Source organism: Seriola aureovittata, chromosome 1 (assembly GCF_021018895.1).
Source record: "Seriola aureovittata isolate HTS-2021-v1 ecotype China chromosome 1, ASM2101889v1, whole genome shotgun sequence".
Taxonomy (NCBI): Eukaryota; Metazoa; Chordata; class Actinopteri; order Carangiformes; family Carangidae; genus Seriola; species Seriola aureovittata.
In genome coordinates this window covers 20,257,669-20,282,218 of record NC_079364.1, presented here as the reverse complement: position 1 = coordinate 20,282,218, position 24,550 = coordinate 20,257,669, and the positions used below count along the sequence as shown (strand labels likewise).

The following is a 24,550-nucleotide window of genomic DNA, read 5'->3' as shown; positions in this document are numbered from 1 at the left end:
CATTGTAATGGCATATATGTATGATGGGCAATATGCAAAAAAGTGCTTGAAACAGTATTAGGACTTTACACTTAAATCCATATGCTGCTGTGAATGGTAACCTGATTCTTTGTGCTGGCCCTGTAAATGAATGCAGTCTTGCTATTGTATTACTGCATACATTTGTGATGTCAGGAGTCTCCATAGCAGTTTTCAGTAAGAATAATTCATATGTACACTCATTTTGAGTAGTTAATAAAGCATTTACAGGCAGAAAGTGAAGAAAGAAAGGATGATAAAAGAGGGGGACTTATCCCAGGAAGAGTGAAGGAGAAGGAGAGAGGCAGGTAGCAACAGATGGCAGGCAGTAGATTAGTAGCTCTCCCTTGCTGTTTCTCTGCCCTTGTGAGAGCATTGAGCAGGTCACATTCACAAAAACGACACGCGCTCACTCATTCTGTTTTTCTCAGCTTCTCGTTTCTTTTTTCCCTATCTCATTCATGTTCTCGTTCACAAAGCTCATATCACTAGGTAAGACAACTGTCGCCAACTTTGCTTCCTAAAAATCACTTTTCAATCTGCTATTCTTCTACTCCCCCAGGTCTAACCTGAGCTCTGAGGCTAATATATTTTCTGGGACATCAAAGCTGTCCCTAAGCCAAAATCCACGGTCACTTCCTGTCAACTGAGGTTGCATGAGGAAATGCTTGTGTCTGTGGGTTACCAGGCAGGAAGTGTTGAGTAGAAAGATTGGAATTTTTCTCCTCCTTTTCCTCCTCCGATTTCATCATGTGAGCCTGACTGGCTGATGGGAGAGAGATAATCATGGAGGAAGCAGGTGTTCAGCACGCCTGATGAAATGAATGTGAAAGCTGCACAAATGACGTGATAAGTCTGATTCAGTGTGGGCATGTGTATTTCTTTCCACAAAAACAATTGATTTGCCTTCTAGAGAATTAAAGATAAAATCAGTTATATTCCGTGTGACTTTTATAACTGTTAAAGTAAAAGTTAGTCGTCATAGTGCTTGGGGCTTTCTCTTTATCTGTCCATACTGTGACCTCATTAAACAAAAGTTCACACCATTCATCCCACAGCAAAAACTGTTTTATATCTAAACAAAGCAGTTTTGTGGTGGCTCTATTTAAGCAGACAGAACTGTGCTGTGCAACCAAAGACGAGACCTATAAATATGCTGGCAAACCCAGCATGATACAAGTCACTAGTCTTTTGTCAACAAGGTGCCCATATATGGGCCATTTAGTCTGTGGACATACAGTCCAGTACATTTACCATGGTGTGACCCACGACAAACATCCTCCAAACCATCCCAAGAAATATGAAAAGAAAAAATTACAGAAATGTGTTTTAATAATTTGACAGAAAATCTAAAAATGTTTAAGGATAATGAATCATCAATGCTCTTTGGCTGCTGAGCTGATTCTGTCATCTGACCACACTGTTCTACAGCTTCTTTATCTTTATTGTAGTAAACTGATAAAGTGCACACACAGAAACATCCACCCTTGCACTAAATGCAATCACTTAAAACCTAAAAACCCCAACCTTGCAGAGAAGTTGGCCTTCCGCTGCAAAACTGCAAAAACTGGTTTGTTCCTTAGTAGCTCCATTTATGCACTCGTACATGACTCGACAAGAATGGGTTTAAGGCATGATGTAACAGATGTTGAAAAAGGCATGATCATGGGTGGCAGAAAGGGATGTTGGAAGTCCACCACTTTGCTCCTTAAATATCTCAACAAGTATTGGATGGACTGCCAGAAGATTTTGTGTAGACGTTCAAGCTCCCCAGAGGATAGATTCTTAGGATTTTGTTGATCTTCTGACTTTTCCTCTAATGTGATTATCAAGACAAAATGTTAATTGGTCCAGTATTTTGGTTTATGAACAAATATTTGCAAAACTCCCATCAGCCTCAGCTGTATTTGTGGTAATTAGCACATGTTAGCTTGCTAGCAGACTAAACTAAAATGGTGAACAGGTAAACATTATCCCTGCTTGTCATCAGCATGTTAGCATTGTCATTGTGAGCATGTTAGCGTGCTGACATTAGCACAAATCTCAAAGCACTGCTGTGCCTTAGTACAGCCTCACAGAGCTGCTAGCCTGGCTGTGGACTCATGGTCTTGTATGAGGTAGACAAGCTCAAGGCTTCACAGTGAATGAACGCAAACATAGCATACTTGTTTATTTTTTGAGGCGACCCAAAGTAGATGAATGTTGTAGATCGCTGCCTCTCGTGTCCACGGTAACCTCTGGCAGCATCTGCAGAGAAAACTTGGGCAGCTGCATGAAGAACTGATGTCTGCTTAACACCACAACACTATTTAGGTTATTTGTCAAGGCTTTGACACAGCCTGTGCCAGCTGTTACTAGAGCCAAATCTGAACCAACATAGTACTGAACAGGGTTTTGTAGTCCTCTGGACATAAAGTGTAAATGTCCTCTTATGAGAGTTTGTCAGCCTAGGCTGTGTAGTGGTGTTGCACTGATCTATGGTCCCCTACAGAGTCAGTGTGGATAGTACTGGAACAAGTCCTAGTGGTTTAAAAGGTTTGGGATGTGGCCAGACTGCTCCTGACTGAAGAGAACAGGAGGAGCCCTGTTTGACTGTGCTGACTGACCAGAATCCCCCCTCCCTCCCCCCAAACTCCCCCCAACCTCTCTCTCCATTTCTCTCTCCCCTGTTTTCTCTCCCTGCTCTCAGTGACAGCGCTGGCCTGTCTTGGCTGCAGTATTGACTGATGACTGGGCTGTGACTGTGTGTTTTGCAGATGGCTGCAAGCAGTAGCTGAGGACACCACCGGGAGTTCCCCATCTCTGTCTCCCTCTGCCACCTGCAAATATGAATGGTAAGACCACTGCAGTGTGTTTGTGTGTGAGTGAGTGTGTAAAGGAGGGCAGCAAACCAGAAGTGTACGTCTGTGTGGAGAGAAAGCTGTGTGTGGTTTTTGGCTCTGCAGATCTGTTGGGGCAAATACAGTGCTAGGTATAGTAATAATTCCCAGTTCGATGACTGCGTTTGGCTGCACGTGCGTCTGTCTGTATGCACACTGTTTTATTAATTTGTCTCTGCTATCCTTGTGTTGAACTGCATACTTTGAGTCCTACATTTAGTGCAGTTGTGCTCTGTCAGTTTGAAGTTGGTTCCAATTTTTTTCCATATTATGACACCAGCTTTGTTTATAGTGCCAGTTACAGGACTAAAGGTAGAGCAAATGTTTATGTTTTTCTATGATGTAGTGAACTGTCCATTCAGTGTGTCTGCTGATGTGACTGTTGAGTAAACACTGATGTATAGTCGGCCTTGGTGGGGTAAATAGTAGTGAAAGGCTGAGCTTGTTCTACCCTCCTGTCTGAACAAAGTGACACAGCACCACTGGCAACACAGAGCTTCATTATCACTTCGTCAATATCGGTGCATTCTCATCTCTTAACTGCCGCCAAGGCTGGCATTGGGGTTGTCTCTCGTGTGTGTGTGTGTGTGTGTGTGTGTGTGTGTGTGTGTGCGCGCGCACGCGTGTGTACTCCTGTCTTCCAGCTTGTTTATTTGCAAGTCATAAAATTGTATTCATGCAAAATATCTGCTTGTTTGCCTTGCTCAGATTTACGTGTTGTTTGTGTGTAATTCACACTTATGTGATTATTTAAACAGTAAGAAAGTAAACAGTTTGGGGCCTTTTCAAGAAGCAAGTTTGCCTAAGAAAAATGAGTAAACTTACTCCTTGAAGCTGATTGGCCTGGTATTAATATGACTTTAAGGTCTGTGTTCCATGTCTGATGCTTCAAATTTATCTGAACCTGTGACTTCTTGTTCTCTCTAGGTGGTCTGAGTATATGGGCGATTAGTCCGGAGGAGAGGGACAAGCATGATCAGAAGTTTGACACCCTCTCCCCATCAATGGGATATGTCTCAGGTACACACACAAACATACGTCATTGCAGAGACTGTTGACGCATCATGCTCACAGTGATTGCCCTGACAGCACATTTACATGAGACATTACAAGTCAGACCTTTTCCCATTGTTTAAACTGATAAACGCCAACTGTTTAAACCAAAACGATTCCCTAATCCCACAATAATACCAAGACACACATGTCACATATACTGTATATAGTGATGTGTAAGAGTCATATTTTTAAGGTGATGCATGCAGGAGAACCATTACCCTCACAGTTTTCTTCTGTTTTTCGTTTTCTTCCCTATCTGTCTCTTTCTGCAGGGGAGCAGGCAAGGAAGTTTTTCCTCCAATCAGGGCTGCCTGCTTCAGTTTTGGCTGAGATATGGTGAGAAACACACACACATTCACACATACTGAGATTTTTTTGAATGATCGGTTCTCTGGAAGTATTCACTGAAATCTATACCTGAATATTTTAACACTCTTTTCTCACTCTCTATTTTTCCTCTGTCTCTCAGGTCTCTGGCTGATATGAATAAAGATGGGAAGATGGACAGGTTGGAGTTTTCCATCGCTATGAAGCTCATAAAGCTAAAACTCCAGGGCACGCCGCTTCCCTCAGCACTGCCAATCATCATGAAGCAGCCTCCAGTGCCTGTTCCCAGCCTCAGTAAACCCACCTCATCTATGACCAACCCAGCCTATGGTACAGTATTACATATATATGGATACTGTATAGTCAGGAATGTAATTGTTTTCCTAAACTGTCCATGATGTGAAAATGTGTTTTTGGCTGTAACTTCATATACAAATAAGTCTCCTTGTGTGATTTTAAACAGCTGACGGCTGGCTATTCTAAGGGTTGTCTAACTGATTGTCTCTATACATATTGTGTATATACATGTTGACTGCTGTGCCATCTAATGGGTGTACCGTGTGTTTGTGTGTGTGCGTGTGTGTGTTTGTGTCCTAGGTATTGGTTCTGTGCCTAACATGCCCATGATGTCCGGGGCAAACTTTGCCATGTTGACCCCTATCTCCATGGCAACCCCTGGACTCTCACCTTTGACACCAATGACAGGCCTCACCTCTTTGGTTCCTACAGCAACAGGTCTAAGCCCTCTAATAGCCTCCAACCCCACCAGGCCCCTGATGCCCACTATGGGAAACACCACACTGCCAAACGGCACCATGGGACTTCTGCAGCCAATCCCAGCTGGAGCTTTGGCAACTGGTACGCGTGATTCTCATTTTTATCTCTCTATTGGATTCTTCTCTTCTTTTTTCTATTCTGTTGTGTATCTGTCACTGCTCTGGAAGAAAAGTCATCAGGAGGGTCTCCAGTATGATTGAATGTATTCATGTGTCTTGTGATTATCACTTGCTCGATGCTTATTATCTGTGTCCTGTGGCATAAAAACCTTTGAGGAGGAACGCCCTGCTCTGAGAATACATATGTTTGCAGCAGAGTGCTGATGATGAAATATTTCTGCAGCTTTTGGGGGGGAAACAGGAGAAATGAATCCTAGTCCAGTTTTGCAGAGTCAGGTCTCTCTGTCTCATTTCCATATAAATAGCTTCCCTGACCTTGACAAGGGTACAACAGTGAGTGCATGATAGTATATCACTGAGCCTCTGCAGGACTCTCCTCCCCTTTCTGAAAACTTAAAAAAAAAAAAGTATACATTTTGGGAGGATAATATGTTATGGCTGTCGTTAGGTGTTAGAACAAAATGTCCTAAAAATGTTGCACACTATTATAGAAATGGATATGTTTTGGTGCTTTGTGGTTTTAGGCCTACCTCTATCTGCATCCACCTTCTCCTCTCCACTAGGACTCTCCTCTTCTCCTGCTGGTTTATACAAGGCTTCATCACTGTTGGACCTGGGATCCAGCAGGTAAAACATACCCACACATTTACATAGAAATTTGGAAGAACTATGCACTTCCCCCTTTTACACAATCAGCACCTTGTTTATCTTGTTAGTCTCTTTAAAGATGCAACACTCAAAGATGTCTGAAGTTTGTTGCATTCATCTTTTAATTTTTTCATGTCACTGTTTGTCTTTCAGCTCTGCTTCCTCATCCCCTTCTGTGATGTCCCCTATGGTTGCTGGTCCCAGTGACTGGGCTGTGCCACATGCCTCTAGACTTAAATACAGACAGCAGTTCAACAGCCTGGATAAACAGATGACTGGATACCTCACTGGTATGATGTCTGTGTGAATGTGTGTATGTACAGTGTTTAGGTCAAACAAAACCAAACTATGCATGGAATGTAGGCGTGGATGTTCATGAACAACAGCCACTGATCATTTCGTAACAGTTGTTTTTTGATGTGAATCGAGTCTTAGTTAACTCTAAGGAAGTGGAGACACAGGAGTGACAGTTTCTCAACACACGCATACAAATACACAAACACATACACACACAAAGACTCACTCACTTACTTCAGCTAGATTTGCAGATGGTTTCCTCTCTAATGGAACTAGGCACAGACAGTAGTATACAGCTCCACACACCTTACCCATGATACCCACTGTTGTTCATGCTGTCACAATCCTTTTAATCATCATCTTTTCCATTCAGGTTAAATGTTTCTAGTTTCCCATTCAACATTAGACACTTTTATCAAAAACATCTGCACGGGGCTGCCCCATCTCTACACATGCTACATTTTAAATTTTATTTGTTAAGTAAATCCGTCCTCCACCACACCCACACATCTGTGCCATACAGTTGTTCTGACATTGTCATTTTTGTTACCAGGTCAACAGGTGAGAGGTTCCATGGCAACCACAATGCTGACTCAGACACAGCTGGCCACCATCTGGTGAGTGTGTGTGTGTGTGTGTGTGTGTGAGTGAGTGATGAAAACAGCTGATGAACAGAGTTGTAATTATACTGAGGACCTTGGTTGTCTTACAGGTGCTAAATATTTGTTTCTAAACTCAGTATACTTTTCTCAGTTGTATATAATTCTTCTGCATTCAAAGGTAATATTGTCAGTGTAAAATCATGCAAAAACAACTTTTACATTTCATTGTCAACTCTTCTGCAGGACTTTAGCAGATGTGGATAAGGATGGCAAGCTGAAAGCTGAGGAGTTTATTCTGGCAATGCATCTGGTAGACATGGCGAAGATCGGACAACCACTGCCGCTAACACTCCCAACTGAGCTGGTACCACCCTCACAAAGGTATTTGCACACATAACAAAAAAGTGTTTTGAAATAAGTTATTGAAACATTAAACATTGACTACAATAATGTGACTGTTTATTGAATATTTGAATTGTGTGTATTTAAACAAATTATTTTAACTATTGCAGGGGTGCAATGAATGGATCCAGCTCTTCTCTCTATGCTGCTCTGACTGATGACTTGGACATAGAACCTCCACAGAAAGCCAAGACCAACAGTCAGTGCTCACACGTCCACACTAGCAAAGAGAGTGCAGTCTCGTTTAACTACTGGCACAGTGTTAAAGCTTGTTCTCTCTAAGATAATACAAGGCTAAAACCATACCTAGTAACCAAACTCACTACAATCAGTGGCTATGGATCACAGCTGTGCAGCTGAGTTGGCTGCCAAACTCTCCATTGATCACCATAAACATACACTCACTGTTGTGACATACACAGTCATAGGCAGTTGAAAACATCCAAGTAACTCTAAAGTAGAGTAGGGCAATACTTTGTTGTTGGATTTGTACACACTATCATAATCACAAAGCAAGTTGTAGAAGCTTGATTTAAAGTTTGTATCAGCTGTTTTTAAATATTGGGACCTGTTTTTGATTATGGTAAGATAGGAGAGTTGTGTCTATGAGTTTCTGTGTAATCCATCCTTCTGGTTTAACTTTCCAACATATTTTAACCATATAAGCTCAAATAAGTAATCATTATTTGTGCATTTTTATAAAACAGAGTAAATATTTCCAGGATTTGACTCCACAATCATAATAAACTTTTTACCCGTCTATATTCAGTGTCATTTGAGGATAAATTCAAAGCCAACCTGGAGCGAGGAAACGCAGAACTGGAGAAAAGACGACTGGCGCTGCGGGAGGCAGAGAGGAGGGAGCAGGAGCGGCGGGCTCAAAAGGAGAGAGAGGACCGAGAGAGGAGAGAGAGGGAGGCTCGGGAGGCTGAGGAGTTCAGGAGGAAAGAAGAGGAGAGGAGGCTTGAGCGACAGAGGGAACTCGAGAGGCAGAAAGAAGAGGAGCGACAGAGAGAGATAGAGAGAAAAGAGGTGGGGGAGCATGTTACAGCTTTCTGAATGAGCTGTAAATACTGTATGTAAAAGGATGATTTTTTTGTATGAATGTTTCCTTCTTTTAATAGTAGAAATGTTTGTTCACACTTCTGTGAATATATATTTACTTCAGTGTCTTTTGTCTGTGATCATTCCAGGCTGCACAGCGGGAGCTTGAGCGTCAGAGGAAGGAGGAGTGGGAGAGAAGGAGGCGAGGAGAGCTCCAGATAAAGAAGGAGCAGGAGCAGGATGATATAATCAGATTGAAAGCAAAGAAAAGGAGTCTGGAGATGGAGCTGGAGGCTGTGGTGAGTGGTGAAGAGACAATATCTAGAGTTTATTTCAGAGCAACACATAAGCCGTTCATAGACGTACCCTCATTATGTCCAGATGTCTGTCACCCATTATTAAGTTTCTAACACCTCTATCTGTCTTTCTGTCTCTCTGTACCTCAGGGTAACAAGCATCGTCAGATCTCAGATCGGCTGCGTGACATTCAGAATAAGAAGAAGCTGCAGAGGACAGAGCTGGATCTGATTAATCAAAGGAAAGAGACACGCCAACAAGACATTAACAACCTGCACAAACAGCTAGAGGTGTGTGTGTGTGTGTGTCTCTCTCTCTCTTTTCTTTTTCCAATGTGTTTCTAAGTTTAAGGTTAAATGTGATTTTCTGACACTATTTTCCTGTGGCAAAGTAACCAAGACAGTTATTGATTGTAACCATTTTGTGTTATCTGTGACTTATGTGTCTGATCTTTGCTTCCCTGGGAAATTGTGTATTATTGTTTTCCTGAACATTTTCTTCCAATGACGCATTTCTTGTTGCTTTTGATGCATTTCCTCTCGGTCAGGAGTTCCAGAGGAAGTTGTCCCAGTTGACTCCGGAGCAGAAGAGGCTGACAGAGAAACTCAAAAGCATGACTCTGAATAACCTGCCTGGTAAGTGCTGATGGATGAACATAAAGAGCTCAGGAACAGCAGCTTAGAGTAGATATTAAATAAAAGAATATATTAAATGGGCAATTTGGGTAGTAAAATAAATTCAGAAAATATGGAGTTATTTGAAATAATGCACCAAACCAGTGCAAAAATGAAAATACTAAAAAGTTGTGAGAAGCATTAAAATATCTTTATTGCTAATGTAAACAGAGAGTGCAATATATATGAAAATGTATTTAAAGAGTTTTTCACTTTGTAAACCTCATTTTCCTTCTTAGTACACCTGTGTCTGGGAAGCAAACCGACCTGGTGTCATAGCAGCCTTTTTCACAGGGAAGGTTCTGGCTTGTTTAACTGTATTTCATCTGTTTCTAGTGGCGACCATGTCCACCCTGAAGGTGGGTGTTTCAGAGAAAAAGGGGACATGTATGAAACTGCAAGAGCAGCTGGAAGCTCTTGAGAAAGATACTGCTGCCAAACTGGCTGAGATGGACCAGTACAACAAAGACATGCAGGTAGGAATAAGTTACAAAAATAGCGTTGTTAAATTAACTTCTAGTAACTAAAGTAATTAAAGTAATCATCATTTCACACAGAACATTCGCATCAAGCCTGTTTTAACCACAAATAACATGGAGCATGTGTTCAGATCTAAGAATGTCCTCAATCATTACATCTAAACTAAATGGCTAAAGTGCTGTTGTGGTATGCGGATCACTTAATCAGAAATTCTACATTACTGCTGGACTGTGTAGGGTTCAATTGGGTTGGGCAGACAATGCAAAATGCCACAGCAGCCACGTCAAACAATTAACACTGATGAGGACTCCTTTCACTTTAATTGTGCCAGTGAGCAATGATGGTGCCCGAAATCACTTCCTGTTTACTATATAGTGCCACTACATTTACTGTCTGCCACAAAAAACACTGTGTCCTAGGCATGTAAAATTACTGTTGTGGATCTCTACAGCTGTCAGTCATGATGATGATTAGTGACTGAAATCCCAATTTATTGCTCACTACTGAGTAAACTATTGAGTGTCTGTTACAGAGAGAGCAGTGAATGAGGGAGTGATTTTGGACACAGTCAGAGAAACAGTGTACAACAAAAGGACTCTACCCAGCACTCCTCAATCTAATGCCGCCAACATTAATATTATTTTGTTTGACAAGTCAGAATTTCAACCATGAGAAAGCTCGATAGCCTGACCAGTCAACACTTGTTTGATTTTCATGTGCCCAGCATTAAAGAGACGGAAAAGACTTCATATCGACTTTTTGACTCCCTGCAGACACCACAGTGTAGTCTTTTTTAGCAGAACCTTCCCTTACATTTTCACAGTTTTAGTTCACATTGGGAGCTTCTCACTAAACTACTACTATCTTCCATCGGTGGCTAGTTACATACTCCTCCACAACAGTATTGTTTTGACTAGCTTGAAGAAATACAGTGTCAGTAGTTGTAATGGAAGGTGGACTATTAGTCATTTACTTTTTTCAGCCTGATTAATCAACAACCACTCAACACCCCCCCAAGCAGTCATACTTATTCTTTGTAAGTATCAGTCACTACAAATGGAATAAAGTGCTGACTGAGCACATTGCCATGTTAGTCCAGTATCTGAACAGAAGTGTGTTTCTTAAATTACATAAAATCAGGGTTTTGCTGCCAGTGTGAAGCTTTATTGCAGAGCAGGTTGTAGTCAAGGTTATTTTTCCTGTTACTTTCCTTACAAACTTTGAGTGTCTATCTTTAAGTTCCACATATATTACATACTAATTACTGCTGCTTGGCCCTTATGCCTCTGTTTTTCTCCTCCTCCTCCTCCTCCTCCTCCTCCAATCATTCTTCTCCTTCATAACCCACTTTCTTGCCTTCTGTTACCGATTTTATCCCTTTGTTATCTTTATCTTTTATTCCTCTCATCTCCTTTGGAAATCCTCTGTTCTTTCCTACACTGGATCCCATTCCTCTCCTCCCTCTCACCTACCTCATATCCCTTCTCCCCAACTTTACAGTATGTGGGTGCTGACGACTCTATGCTTCAGGCTGTCTTCTGTCTGCTGGCCTGCCTTCGTAACCTCTTCTACCTACTTAAGGTTTTCACTGTTCTCAGCTGGTCTAATCTGGTCTTTTCTAATGTTCATTGCTCTGCTCATGTTTCTCGATCAGTCACATCTCATTTCCTCAGGTTCATTCTTATGCTTTGAATTATCTCTGAATCTTTTTTTTCTTCTAAATATTTAGCCACCTTTGGGCTCACTACGTGTTTGTGCATGTTGTTTGTGTACAGCACATCATAACTGTCTAGTCAGTTCAATCTTAAATTCAGCCTCATATCTTTCCGCCAGTAAATGTGTGTTGTTATTGTTTACATTAGGAGCTGAGAGAGAGCCAGAGAAAGCAGCAGGCAGCATTAGAGAAACTACGGAACATCAAAGAGGACAAACGGCGTGAACTGATTCGAAGGAAGGAGCAGGAAGAGGAGAGGAAGAGGAGAGAAGAGGAGAAGACACGACAGGAGGAGGAGAGGAGGCGGAAGGAGGAGGAGGAAGCTCAGAGGTATTTTGCTTTTCCACTGGTTTAATTTTAGATTTTAATGTCAGTTAAAAGTACATTTCCTCTTGATATATTAACTTTTACAATATTGGCAATGTTTGCTTCCCACTCTCAGGCGTATTAAAATGGAAAAGGAGCGCCAATGGCAGGAGAAGCTGAGAAGAGATGAAGAGGAGCGTCAGAGGAGGCTTCAGGAGGAGAGAGAGGCCAAACAGAGGGAGGAGGAAGAGAGAGAGAGACAGGCTCTGATCCAGGCTGCCAAGGAGCAGGCTGAGCGAGAGCTCAGAGCAAAGGAGGAGGCAGAGCGAAAGAGAAGAGAGGAGGAGAGGAAGAAAAGAGAAGAAGAGGAGGAGCGTCAGAGGCAGTCAGAGAAACGGAGGCAGGAGGAGGAGAGGAGAAAGCTGGAGGAGGAGAGGAGGCAGCTAGAGGAAGAGAGGAGGAAACTGGAGGAGGAGCGGAAGAAAGAGGAGAAAAGAAGGAAAGAAGAAGAGGAGCGGCGCCGGAGGGAGGAGGAGAGAAGAGAGGTGGAGCGCAGGAGGGAGAGGGAGGAGGAGGAGTGCAGAAGACAGAGGGCGGCCGAGGCTGCTGTCCGAGATGCGGAGGAGAGGAGAAAGCGAGAGGAGGAGGACAGGAGGAAGAGGGATGAAGAGAGGAGAAGGCTTCAGCAGCAGCAGCTGGAGGAGGAGAGGAGGAAGCGTGAGGAGGAAAGAAAGAGGGCAGAAGAGGAGAGGAAGAGAAAAGAGGAGGAAGAGGGGAGGAGGAAAGCCGAGGAGGAGAGAAAGAGGAAGGAGGAGACAGCTCGTCAGCAGCAGCACCTGGGTGGAGGAGGGAAGCTGGATATTCAGGAGAAACTAACGTCTCTGCTGAGAGGACTGGAGGAGAGGAAGGGTGAGACACACTCATTCATTTCTATACTTCTCTGTAGTCTCTTTCTGCCCTCAGTGTCTATTAATGGTCAAATCACATAATAATTCTTGTGCTGCTTTAGGTGGACAACCCAGGGCCACACAACACAGGAAGTCAGCTGCTCTCACATCCTTCAAAGCGCTCTACCCGTTCACTGCACGAAACAACGAAGAGCTCAGCTTCAATGCGGATGATATCATTGAGGTAAGCATGACAATTATGTCTCAAAAGGGCTGCACTGAACCGAAAATTCCCCGTCTCTTCCTTCTAGGGGATAAATAAAGTATCTATCTATCTCTTTTACTTTTGCTCCTCGCTGTCCATGCCTTTACACCTCTCCCTTCTTCTCTCTCGAACTCCCCTGTCTCTTTTTCTCAGGTTGATGAGACGACAGAGCGGGAGGAAGGTTGGCTGTATGGCAGCAAACAAGGGAAGATGGGCTGGTTCCCAGAGAGCTACGTCGAGAGAATGGCCCCATCAGACACTGCTAACAGTAATACTGCTGCCGCTGCTGCCACCGCTCCTAAAGTGCCGCTCCAGTCACAGCTTTCCAGTGTCCTTGAGGCTGCCAAGGCAGCAGGCACAAAGTCTGCCTTTACACCAACACACTCTCCAAACCTTGCCACCTTGGAGACACAAGGACAGGTGAGAAGTTTACAGACCTGGATGAGCCACTAGCCTCTGATTACGACGGTATGATTATTGTCTGCACATGCTCATTGTACTTTCTTTATTTCTGTGCTACTGTCAGCAGGTGGTTGGTAACCTGCTCGCCCAGGCCCTGTGTTCATGGACAGCGAAGACAGACAACCATCTGAACTTTAATAAGGACGATGTCATTCAGGTGCTGGAGCAGCAGGAGAACTGGTGGCTGGGAGAGTTGAACGGTGAACAGGGCTGGTTCCCCAAGACATATGTGACGCTGCTGGGAGAAGAAGAAAGTTCAGAGTAAGTTTGCTTCCCATAATTAAACTAGTGGGAGTGGGTTTGTCTCACATTTTTTAATTTTAAATTCCTCTTGGAGTCTATTCTAGAGACTTTGACAGCTATATCAAAATCAGACATGAAGGCCAATGATTAACTTAGCTGGCACGATCCCTGAAACTTGAATCTGCACACTAGTTTGGTAAGACTTGCCAAAATATCTGAATCATTAGTCATGATCCTTTTTTTTTTGTACTACATTTATAAACTTAAATAAACTCGGTAGCACAAAGCACATACCTGTCCTCCACTTTCCATGCCATTATATCCTGTAGCCGTTGGGTCACTTTTAACTCAATGTAAGTCAAAGAAAACAAGCATCTGTCACATGACAATGTAGATGTGCTTGTGAGTGCATCAACAGGTGTGATAACAAATCCAGTATGGTGGGAATTCAGGCCAAGGAAATAGTTGTGTCCCTCCTCAGTGATGAGGAAGCTTTAATTTGATAAGCGTGGTAGTGTAATGTTGGTTTTCTGTGTTTATAGCAGGAAGAGTTCCCCTCCTGATGCGTCAGAGTCCAGCGACAACCTGCAGCTTGAAGGTACACTAAGACGTTATCTCAACCTTCCTTATTTATCGGCCTAATGTAGTTCAGTTAATATTTATCTTCATATGTTACTCACTGTACATTATACACTCATGTGTTGCTGTCTAGCTCATATTTCAACATCTAAGGAGCACACATGGCATTATATACTAGTTTTATCTTGCTTTTCATGGCACAGTGAAATCTGGATTTCTTGCTGAATTACATAGATTATGTGTTTATCCACTATGTCTACAACCTTTGTGGTATATTTTGCATTGAACATACAGTATATAACCACATTATCTGAAATAAATGTGTTGTCATAATAGATGTGTTGGAAATCTTGTGGCCATTCATTCTGGTCTAGTTGAAACCATGTGTCCTTTTACTCTCCAGAATACGTGGCGTTGTACACTTATGAGTCTCCAGAACCTGGTGATCTGACGTTTAGAGAGGGAGATGTGATCTTGGTGAGCAAGAGAGAGGGAGAGTGGTGGCACGGCTCTATAGGTGATCGCACAGGCCTCTTCCCCAACAACTACATCACACCCAAAGAGACGGATGTAAGAACTCTTTACACATATATAGGATAAACTAGTGTATCATAAAACTGGGTGATAATGGATGATGTATTATATTGCAATATGTTAATTTTATATTTTTTCACTCCCTGTATTTCTGTGTAGTGCTCTTAAAGATTTTAACTGATGATATATTAGACAGACTCTAACAGATTTATAATTTGTTTTATTTTAGACATCAAGCATATCTGGAAAGAAGAAGCCAGGTAAGCTCATCGTCTTTTATTTTTTAAATAAAATAATAATTCTGTCTCTGGCTCACTTATAAGAACACAAATCCTTCTTTTGCATTTTGCTGCAGTTTTTAATTTCGGTTTCTGTTTTGTGTGCACAGAGATTGGCCAGGTGATCAGGGCCCACTCCTCTAGCAGACCTGAGCAGCTAAACCTGGAAAATGGCCAGCTCGTCCTCATCCTCAGCAAGAACGCCTCTGGCTGGTGGCTTGGAGAACTGCAGGTCAGTGTTCGACTGCTCTTCAGACCTGTTTGAGGTGATCTATCGTACTGTACAGGAGATAACCGCAGAGGGTCTGGGATTCAGTTTACCTATGCTAAACTGAACTCTGTTGCACTTTAGCAGCTGTGGCCCCAAATCAGCATAACAGCCAGAAGTCTCAGCACTTCTTAACAACTTCTTTCCCAACCCTTTGGCTTGTGACCTTGGCCGACATCTCCACTTTCTGGTTAAAACCTCAATATCCACATTATTTTGTGTTTTCTGACTCTAGGCCCGTGGTAAAAAGCGACAGAAGGGCTGGTTCCCTGCTTCTCATGTCAAAATATTAGGATCCAACAGCGGCAAGTCCACACCAGCACTCCAGCCAGGTAACACACACACACACACACACACACACCTTTCTGCAAGTCAGTTGAAAGCCAGAGGTGGAGAGAAACAGTCCGCTACATTTTCTACAATTGTGATGTGATAAAATAGTTGGCTGAGAACATTCTGTCCTATTCTCTCTCAGTCTGTCAGGTGATCGCCATATACGACTACACCGCCTCCAATAAGGATGAGATGAGCTTCTCCAAAGGTCAGCTGATCAACGTTCTAGACAAGAACGACCCTGATTGGTGGAGAGGAGAGATCAATGGCGTCACTGGCCTGTTCCCAATCAATTACGTTACGATGACCACAGCAGAGTGCGACCCCAGCCAGCAGTGTAAGTAAATCTCTTAAACATCATATCGTGATTGTAAATGAAGATGCTCTGCTCCCATGTTGCTTCAAACCTCTGTGACTAACTGATCCTTATCCTGATGTTCTTCATCTGTGCAACCGCCTTCTGCCATCACGTGTATTCTTTCATCCACCCACCTCTTCATCTGTTTATCCCTTCTTCTCACTGACTATTTCACTTTTTCCTTGTTTGTCTCACTTCCTCCCTCCCTTCCCAATCTGTATTTCTTCTTTCCTCTCTGTCTCTCCATTCCCCGGCCTCTGTCTCTTTCTCCTTCTAGGGCGGTAGAAAGTCCTCTTCCTCCTCCACCTCCTCTTCCTCTCCTCCTGACTTCAGAGAGACCCACTATTGCACTCTTCTCTGAAGAGACGGAGGTTCTGGACTCCCTATCCACTAACTTCTCCCACTGAGATAATGCTACCGTGTGTGTGTGTGTGTGTGTGTGAGAGCGACAGACAGAGAGAGAGTGTACTGTGTGAGTATGTGTTTTTGAGAAGAAAATGAAACGGTTCCTGTGTTACCTTTGAATGAAGCAGGACCTGAAACAACTTTCTTACTACTCAGTGCTGTATCTATCAATTGTTAAAGCCTTGGTGCCTTTGGTGACTGTGAACTGATGATGCTGAAGCACAGAAAAAGTGTCTGAAGCAGAGAGATAGTGGGTCTCTCTGTGGCTTCTCCCTCTCCTTTCCTTTCATTTCCCCTCATAAGACACTTATTTTTCTCTCTCCTTCCTTCCACATGTCACCCTTTTTTCTCTCTCTCTCTCTCTCTCTCTCTCACTTAATTTCCTTTTCTTATTCATTATTTCTATTCTTTGTTTAAAGCCTTATTTCCATTCTAACTCCCTCTGTCTTGGGAGTTCAGCTCACATAGAGCCCACTATTTATCTCAGAGATGTTCAGACATGTCACACAAGCTTTACTGTCACTTTCTAAGCCTTGTTCTCAGGTAATGAGAAACATTGTACTAACCCTCAAGCCTGTGGGTAATTTGAGAAAGAGTGGACAGTCCAAATTCCAGGCCGTGTTCATGTGCAACCATCCTGTACTTGTCTTTAAAAATGCTTGAAACAAGCCCTTAAGTTTGACCCTCTATATTTACAAAAGAAATATTTTGAAAAAAAGGAATAAGACAGGACACAATCAACAGTAATTTTGCTCATGATTGAGTTGGAAACTTGAGAGGAGAACCTGCTAAAAATAAAAATTCTTACCCTTCACCTTATGTAAACCCTGTTACCGTTAACCGTTTTGCAGTGGGCTTTTGATTTCATGCCTTTGAACACCTTTAGTTTCACTTCATTTGGACACAAAATGGTACAAGCAAAAGTGTACATCTCTATATGTGAAAGCCATAACTAGGTCAGCTGTTAACACCAACGGAAGGAAAAGAAGTAGTTTTGAAGTGAGATGAAGCGACTCTTCACCATATGGCGAACTGTTTCAAAGCCATCGACAGACATAAGCTTTGCCTCATGGGGTGACATTACAAACTGCTTCTCCTCATATTAACTGAATGCTGTTTTGCTGCTGCTCTGATGGTTTTTGTTTGTGCATAAAGTGAATGCACGTTACACGGTGAGAAAAACAACTGTAATCATTACTGTCAGGATTGTGGATAAATTTTCCTCAGGCCAACAAGTGAAAAACTAATCTATGCAAGCTTCACATGAGGAACTGACTCCTGAGTCCAGTCTAATGAATACTGAGGTACATCGACATCAAGGAAGCAAATGAAAAATGATAGTTTGAGGAACCCTAATGCAAGAAAAAGGAAATTGTTGCAAATGCGCTCTTCCCTGTCTTCTGTTATTTTAATTCAGAAGTTGCATCAGTCAATTTATCACAAACCTCACATACATTTCAAGTGAATAGCTGCAAGCAAATTGTGTAAACCACACTGTCAGCAACAAGATTTCATAGCAGCAAGGGCTTGACGATATAAACAGTCGGGTCCAAAAGTCTGAGACCACTTGAATGAGAAAGTGGTCTCAGACTTTTGCCAGCACTGTAGACAGAACATTTGTGTTACAAGAGAGTGGAACTATTTTTGAAGATGTGCTTAATATATTTTCTGATTCTGAAATAAAACAAAAAATAAAGATTGGTTTGGGATCACACAAGTTTTTTATTATGAAATACTCAGTGAAATATCTTTGGTCGTGTGTGTGTGTGTGTGTTATATTCAGTGTTTATATTGTCAACATAATAAAGGCGATTAAGATGAACAGATATGTGAGCAACCGTTTCTCAGCTGGATGCAGAGTTACATCCGTTGGTCTTCATCAAAATTAGACTTTCTTCTAGCAGCATAGCAGCATAGCCCTTCTGCTTCTGTGCAACGTAGTCCCTAAGGTTTGCTTCTCAGACAATTTTGATTTGTTTTTCTTTTGTTTGTTTTTACAAATTTCTTCTATCTCTGTAATATTAGCTACATTGCTGCCATCACTGTGTTAATATTAGGTATCTAACCCGGACACAATTGTTTTGGTTTATTTTGTAGCAGAAATCATGGAAAATTGGAAAAAAGAGTAAGCTTTATCCACTCTGAACATGCGCCAAATAGGTGAGCAAGAAAGAAAGAATCCCCCTTCCTGTTTTGGTACAAACAGATTTGGTCTAGGAGAAGTTTTAGTCTGATACCAGCAATGAGAAGATAACGGCACCGAAGGAGAAAGAGACAAACACGACAGGAGAGACGGAGTACTATCAGACTTTGTGACAGAAGACAGATGGACAACTTGAATACTCAGAGAGACAGAATTGGTGTCATAGCGATGACTTTACAGTGCAGATTTCACTTTTTAAACCTTTGGGATGAGAGAGACGATGAGGGGGAAGGAAGAGAGCGAGGGGAAAGGGAAGGGTCAGTGAAGGAGAACCAGTCCGTTTGTATGGGACCCTCACAATGGGCTAATGGGCACCCTGTATCAGGTAAGTAATTGTGTGCGTGTGTGTGTGTGCGTGTGCTGATCTAGTGTTTCGTGTTCCCCTTTCCAACCCACCTCTTCTTCTTCTTCCCCTTTGTGGTCTTCCTCCTCCTTTGTGAAACCTTCATTAATGTGCATTTAAACACAAGACAGTGCAGTAAGAAAAGAGAAAAGCAGCTTCTGTTTTTTTGTTGTTGTTTTATTCATGTCAGAACCTCCAGCAGGAGGCAGTAAATGCAGCGCTGAAGTGATGCTGTGGTGTAAGCAGTGTTGTTTTGTTGAAGTCTTTTTTTCTTTTTCTTTTTTTCGTACAAAATAATATGAACCGCCCCTCTTGTGTGTGCTCTTCCTCTCCTGCAGGGTGTGCAGACCTGAACAGCCTGGACACACTGAGCCCCCAGGAGAAGAAGAGACAGGGTTACATCCATGAGCTGATACAGACTGAGGAGAGATACATGGATGACTTGAATATAGTGCTAGAGGTAATGCACACACATCCTGCTGAAAAACTCATGTCATGACCCAATACAGTTAGACACTGTGGAGAAGCAGTTATTATTTTAGGAGAATGAGATGTGTCCCTCCTGATCACGTACCTGACAGTGTTAAAATTCATCATTGTCTTTTATTTATTTTATATATGTGTGTGTGTGTGTGTGTGTGTGTGTGTGTGTGTGTGTGTGTGTGTGTGTGTGTGTGTGTGTGTAGGTTTTCCAAAGGCCTATGTCAGAGTCGGGCCGTCTGAATGATGCAGAGATGGCCATGATCTTTGTCAACTGGAAGGAACTGCTGGCCTGCAATACTAAACTTCTCAAGTAAATATCACATGGACATTGAGTCTGATGGAGTGATTATGCAGCAGTTTTATTGTTGTGTGCAGGAGGATTCTGGCTGTACAGAGACACAGAGCTGTTTGTGCTTATATATGTAAATTCATGTGTATTTGCAGGGCACTACGTGTTCGTAAGAAGACGGGCGGGGAGAACATGCCGGTGCAGATGATTGGAGATATCCTGGCAGCAGAGCTGTCCCACATGCAGCCTTACATTCGCTTCTGCTCCTGCCAGATCAACGGGGCCACACTGCTCCAGACTCGCACTGACAACGAGCCAGACTTCAAGAATTTCCTCAAGGTAGGAGGGTGAGGGGCGTGAAAAAAAAAAGTCTGCGATGAGGCAGAAGAAACATGGAGTCGTTATCACAAAGATAGAGAAAACAGAGTTCATCATATATTAAGGCCTTTGTGATTAAAATTTTACAATGCATCAAATTTCATGCCACGTATGTACTACGTAAACTAGATTGATAGATAGATAGTTTTTAAATTTGTCCTAAATTCAGTTGCATGTAGTGTTTTAGAAGTGTAACATTTGGTTTTCCGAAACCTGCAAATTCTCTGCAATTATAAACAAAGTGGAAACAAGATTCCTAATCTGTTTGTTAATATTGTCATTTATTCCCATCAGAAAATTGCCACGGACTACAGATGTAAGGGCATGCCGCTGTCCAGCTTCTTGCTGAAACCCATGCAGAGGATCACACGCTACCCACTGCACATCAAAAACGTAGGCCATGGTGTTCATGAGCGTGTCTGTGTTTGAACTCCTCATTAAATGGTTCAAATACGGACCTTCCTGTGTGCAACGAGAAAAAAAGAATGTTTTGCCCTTTTGTCTTTTGTTTGTGGCTGTAATTAATTTGTCTTTGTCTTTGTGTGTGTGTGTGTTTGTGTGTGTGTGTGTGTGTGTGTGTGTGTCTTTGTGTGTTTGTGTGTGTGTGTGTGTGTGTGTGTGTGTGTGTGTGTCTGTGTGTGTGTGCTTTAGATTCTGGAGTGCACTGCAGAGGGCCATGCTGACCGAGGACCTTTGAAAGAGGCTCTGGAGAGGGCGGAGGAACTCTGTCAACAGGTTCATTTCTTCACTGAATCATTTACTCGTTACTTTAATTTAATTTGAAGGTGTTTTTTCTGTATTCTGGATGAAAAGAATCATTTCCTTTTAGTTAAATGATGTTTCTGTGCTGAACATTTGACTTAACCAGGTTAACGAGGGTGTGAGAGAGAAGGAGAACTCTGACAGACTGGAATGGATTCAGAATCACGTACAGTGTGATGGTGCTGCAGAGGTATTAAGCTTAATTAACTATTCACTATTAACAATTCACTATGAATCAAGCTATTTATATACAAGTTCTATAAATTCAGTTAGTATTAGCTTGATTATCTTATAAGTTGGAATAGAGAGAGTCTGTATTGTTCACACAACCATTTCCTTAACACTCAAATCTAAAGAACATATGAAAATCCTTATAACATTTACTTTTTTCCACAGCACTTGGTCTTTAACTCTCTTACCAACTGTTTGGGCCCCAGGAAGTTGCTCCACAGTGGGAAGGTGAGTAACACTGCAATGTTTCTGAAACTGTGGAAACACGGTCAGTGAACAACTCTGAGGGTTTTCCTACTCTAACAAAATTAGCATTTTTCACCGCACTGAATAACCTTTTAAATTCTAAAAATGCAAAAGTCTGGAGGGTACAGGTAGATCAGATGTGAAACACCACTGGGTCAGATCCCGGGTTGTCGTGGTTACATGTTACAAGCCTCAGACGACTGAGACACCAGGAAGACCAGTGAAGAGATTGTCACAGAAGAGATGAGTGGCCCAGTTCATCTGAGCAGAAACCCAAACAGAAGGATTTCAGTCAGTAAAAATGTTGACATTTGCCATCTGGCTTGAGAATAAATGTCTTTTGCTGAACAGTTAGCAATGATACAACCATCATGACTAGGCAGTTAAAAAAAAAGGGAGCGTAGTGCATTTATAAATGTTTGTTACTGTATTATTAATATTAATATTGTACGTATTGAGGATGAAATCTGAAATGCGTCTGATGTATTTCACTTGTTTCTTTCTAGATGCACAAGGCAAAGAGCAACAAGGAACTGTGGGCTTTCCTCTTTAACGACTTCCTGCTTCTGACTCATGCGTCTAAACAGTTCACCTCTTCTGGACCCGATAAACTGTTCAGCAACAAGAACAATGTTCAGCTCAAGATGTACAAACCAGTAAGAGAGAGACACACACACACACGCACACTATGAGGATATGTCTTCCTTTGAGGCAACACGAGTCTTCATATTTTCCCTATACATTTTTTTTTTTTCTCCATGTAATTTGTCAATTTTACCGCCGTGTTTTTTGATGCATGACAGTGTGTCTTGTTGTTTTCTGCAGCCTGTGCTGTTAAATGAAGTTCTGGTGAAGCTGCCAGATCCCTCCAGTGATGAGCCCATTTTCCACATCTCACACATTGACAGAGTCTACGTACTCAGGACCGACAACATCAATGAACGGTGGCAGCACACACATGTTTACACATAAATGCACCCAGACAGATTTTGGTGTGTTTGGCGGCCTGTGTAATTACTCCGTGTTTGTGTTTTTCAGGACGGCGTGGGTTCAGAAGATAAAGGCTGCGTCTGAAGAATTTATTGAGAAAGAAAAGAAAAAAAGGGAAAAAGCCTATCAAGGTTTGTCTTGACACTCACACAGCCGTGCTGATGCCAACACGTGATGATATCTCGGATTAATCTGTGTGTGTGTGTGTGTGTGTGTGTGTGTGTGTGTGTTTGTGTGTGTGCGCGTTTTCAGCTCGATCTGTGAAGGCTACTGGAATCGGCAGACTCCTTGTCACCATCTTAGAAGCCACTGAGCTCAAGGCGGGAAAACCCAATGGTGAGCTTGAATACACATGTTACAGGATGTCCTTACAGTTCAGTGGACTTAAAAACACGTCATAAATTTGAACAGTTGTGTCCAGCTTTTAATTCCTGCTGCATGCACCGCTGCATGGACACCTAATGAGGCCAAAATAAAGCCACATTTAATTGTGCTGTTGTGTTATCCCTTTTTCCCTCAGTTCCCTTTTAGTCAGAGACTTTTCTGTGTCCTTTAAGCCGCTCCTTTCATTATTATCTAGTGTTTGGTTTCATTTTAAGCTGTCTAACACTTCATTTCTTTTTTCTTGACTCCCCTTACTCTGCTTTGCTGTTGCTCTTCTCTCATCTTTCTTTTGTTTCCACTCTTCCTCTTTTCCATTTTCCAAATCCCTTCTTGGTTCTACCTGCCGTTACCATCCTTCTCCCTCTCCCCTTCACCCGTCTCCCTGCTCACCTGTCTTCCTTCACTCCTCCAGGTAAAAGTAACCCTTACTGTGAAGTGACCATGGGAGCTCAGATGTTCACGTCAAGAACGCTAAATGACACTCTGAATCCCAAGTGGAACTTCAACTGTCAGTTTCACATCAAAGACCTCTACCAGGACGTCCTCTGCATCGCCATCTTTGAAAGAGACCAGTTTTCACCTGATGGTCAGTTACCTGCCAATTTCCTTCTCTCACTCTCTCTGCTCATACTCCCCCAATAACTCCCACTGATTCCTCTGTAAATCTGCATAGTTAGACAAGAAAAATCTAACTGCCAAATGAACTAATTGAACTACTCACCTTTCTAAATTGTAGAAAAAACGTTTTTTACCCAGTCCTTGTTCATTTTTCTTACAGTTCCTCCAAACACCTGTTTATTTATTTTCTTATATCAGACTTCCTGGGTCGGACGGAGGTTCCCGTAGCAACCATAAAGAAAGAGTTGGAGAACAAAGGACCAGTGACACGACGTCTTCTGCTGCATGAGGTTCCTACAGGGGAAGTGTGGGTCCGGCTCGACCTGCAGCTCTTCAGTGGCAAATAGACATGTAGGATGAACTGAAATAAGAAACCGCATCTTCTACCGAGACATCCAAATAAGGATAACTAACCAAATAAGCTGCTTTTTGTCACATAAACAAACTCGGATGGTTCCAACCACATTCCTAAAATAGACTCCAAGAAGATTCCTATATCAAATGAAATACCCCTTCACACATCAGGCCTTGATATTTAATATTAACCAGCACTAATAATACCTCTTCTTATGTCCTCTGAATCCTCCAGTAGGGATCAAACCTGTTTTTCTCTCCCCTCATGATGACATCAGAGGGAAAGGGAAGCTTGGTCAGTGCAGGAGTTTGTACCCGCACCATATTTACACTGTGAGGGAATAAAAAGAAGAACTGCAGCGCGGCTTTTTTAAACAGTGGAGACACAGTCTGTCATGAAGCTCAATCTGGGTCCTTGGCTGTAATAATTTATAACCTTCAGAAGGAAGTTAGAGCTGTTAATAAAGCAATAAAACTACAAATATAAAGGTTCTCTGCCCTTGTCTAGACTCTCACAGCTCTGTGTCTCAGTCAGTTTTTAAGTATTCAGTCACTGACACACAATCTGCCAAGTCTGGTCAACTAAGGCCATTTAGTGAAAGATAAGATAACGAGTGTTAACTTTCAATATATGTATATGTTGATGAGGAGGTTGTGACTGATGACTTGAAAAAGACTGTTGACCTGCTTTATCATCATTCATCATAAGCTGTCTGGTCTCAGTGACAATTAGGGCATCGTAAACAGGAGATGGCAGATGACGGACAGCGACATGAAATGCATTGAACAACCTGGAAGAGAAGTTTTTGTGAGTAACTCTGGTCCGGAGTCAGTTCACTGGAAGATCTCAGGTTACGTTGTTCTGGGTTGAGTCACTATAACAATACTGAACGCTTTTTTTGTTTATCTGGTGTGTGTGTGTGTGTGTGTGTGTGTGTGTGTGTGTGTGTGTGTGTGTGTGTGTGTGTGTGCGTGCGTGCGTGCGTGCGTGCGTGCGTGCGTGCGTGCGTGCGTGCG

General features: G+C 42.4%; 1 protein-coding gene across 5 annotated transcripts in view; it reads left to right on the top strand.

Moving 5' to 3' along the window:
• The window catches only part of itsn2b (intersectin 2b), a 28,428-nt gene extending 4,793 nt beyond the window's left edge, over positions 1–23,635 (top strand). For 2 of the 5 annotated variants that reach the window (XM_056374898.1, XM_056374915.1), the window contains exons 2-40: positions 2,775–2,852; positions 3,825–3,917; positions 4,226–4,289; positions 4,423–4,610; positions 4,878–5,138; positions 5,701–5,803; positions 5,978–6,114; positions 6,675–6,738; positions 6,967–7,104; positions 7,236–7,324; positions 7,895–8,157; positions 8,319–8,468; positions 8,616–8,756; positions 9,014–9,101; positions 9,477–9,616; positions 11,483–11,664; positions 11,777–12,549; positions 12,650–12,771; positions 12,946–13,212; positions 13,319–13,515; positions 14,040–14,095; positions 14,480–14,646; positions 14,840–14,870; positions 14,999–15,120; positions 15,392–15,488; positions 15,632–15,826; positions 19,137–19,258; positions 19,485–19,591; positions 19,726–19,909; positions 20,243–20,341; positions 20,600–20,683; positions 20,817–20,900; positions 21,107–21,169; positions 21,694–21,843; positions 22,013–22,131; positions 22,226–22,308; positions 22,430–22,513; positions 22,974–23,147; positions 23,378–23,635. In XM_056374898.1, coding sequence (XP_056230873.1) covers positions 2,846–2,852; positions 3,825–3,917; positions 4,226–4,289; positions 4,423–4,610; positions 4,878–5,138; positions 5,701–5,803; positions 5,978–6,114; positions 6,675–6,738; positions 6,967–7,104; positions 7,236–7,324; positions 7,895–8,157; positions 8,319–8,468; positions 8,616–8,756; positions 9,014–9,101; positions 9,477–9,616; positions 11,483–11,664; positions 11,777–12,549; positions 12,650–12,771; positions 12,946–13,212; positions 13,319–13,515; positions 14,040–14,095; positions 14,480–14,646; positions 14,840–14,870; positions 14,999–15,120; positions 15,392–15,488; positions 15,632–15,826; positions 19,137–19,258; positions 19,485–19,591; positions 19,726–19,909; positions 20,243–20,341; positions 20,600–20,683; positions 20,817–20,900; positions 21,107–21,169; positions 21,694–21,843; positions 22,013–22,131; positions 22,226–22,308; positions 22,430–22,513; positions 22,974–23,147; positions 23,378–23,526 — 5,637 coding nt within the window. In that variant the 5' untranslated portion in view covers positions 2,775–2,845 and the 3' untranslated portion in view covers positions 23,527–23,635. Of the gene's footprint in view, positions 1–2,707; positions 2,853–3,824; positions 3,918–4,225; positions 4,290–4,422; positions 4,611–4,877; positions 5,139–5,700; positions 5,804–5,977; positions 6,115–6,674; positions 6,739–6,966; positions 7,105–7,235; positions 7,325–7,894; positions 8,158–8,318; positions 8,469–8,615; positions 8,757–9,013; positions 9,102–9,476; positions 9,617–11,482; positions 11,665–11,776; positions 12,550–12,649; positions 12,772–12,945; positions 13,213–13,318; positions 13,516–14,039; positions 14,096–14,479; positions 14,647–14,839; positions 14,871–14,998; positions 15,121–15,391; positions 15,489–15,631; positions 15,827–19,136; positions 19,259–19,484; positions 19,592–19,725; positions 19,910–20,242; positions 20,342–20,599; positions 20,684–20,816; positions 20,901–21,106; positions 21,170–21,693; positions 21,844–22,012; positions 22,132–22,225; positions 22,309–22,429; positions 22,514–22,973; positions 23,148–23,377 lie in introns of all 5 variants that reach the window. The other 3 variants (XM_056374931.1, XM_056374924.1, XM_056374907.1) reach the window with 3 other exon arrangements.
• The last annotated feature ends 915 nt before the right edge of the window (positions 23,636–24,550 follow it).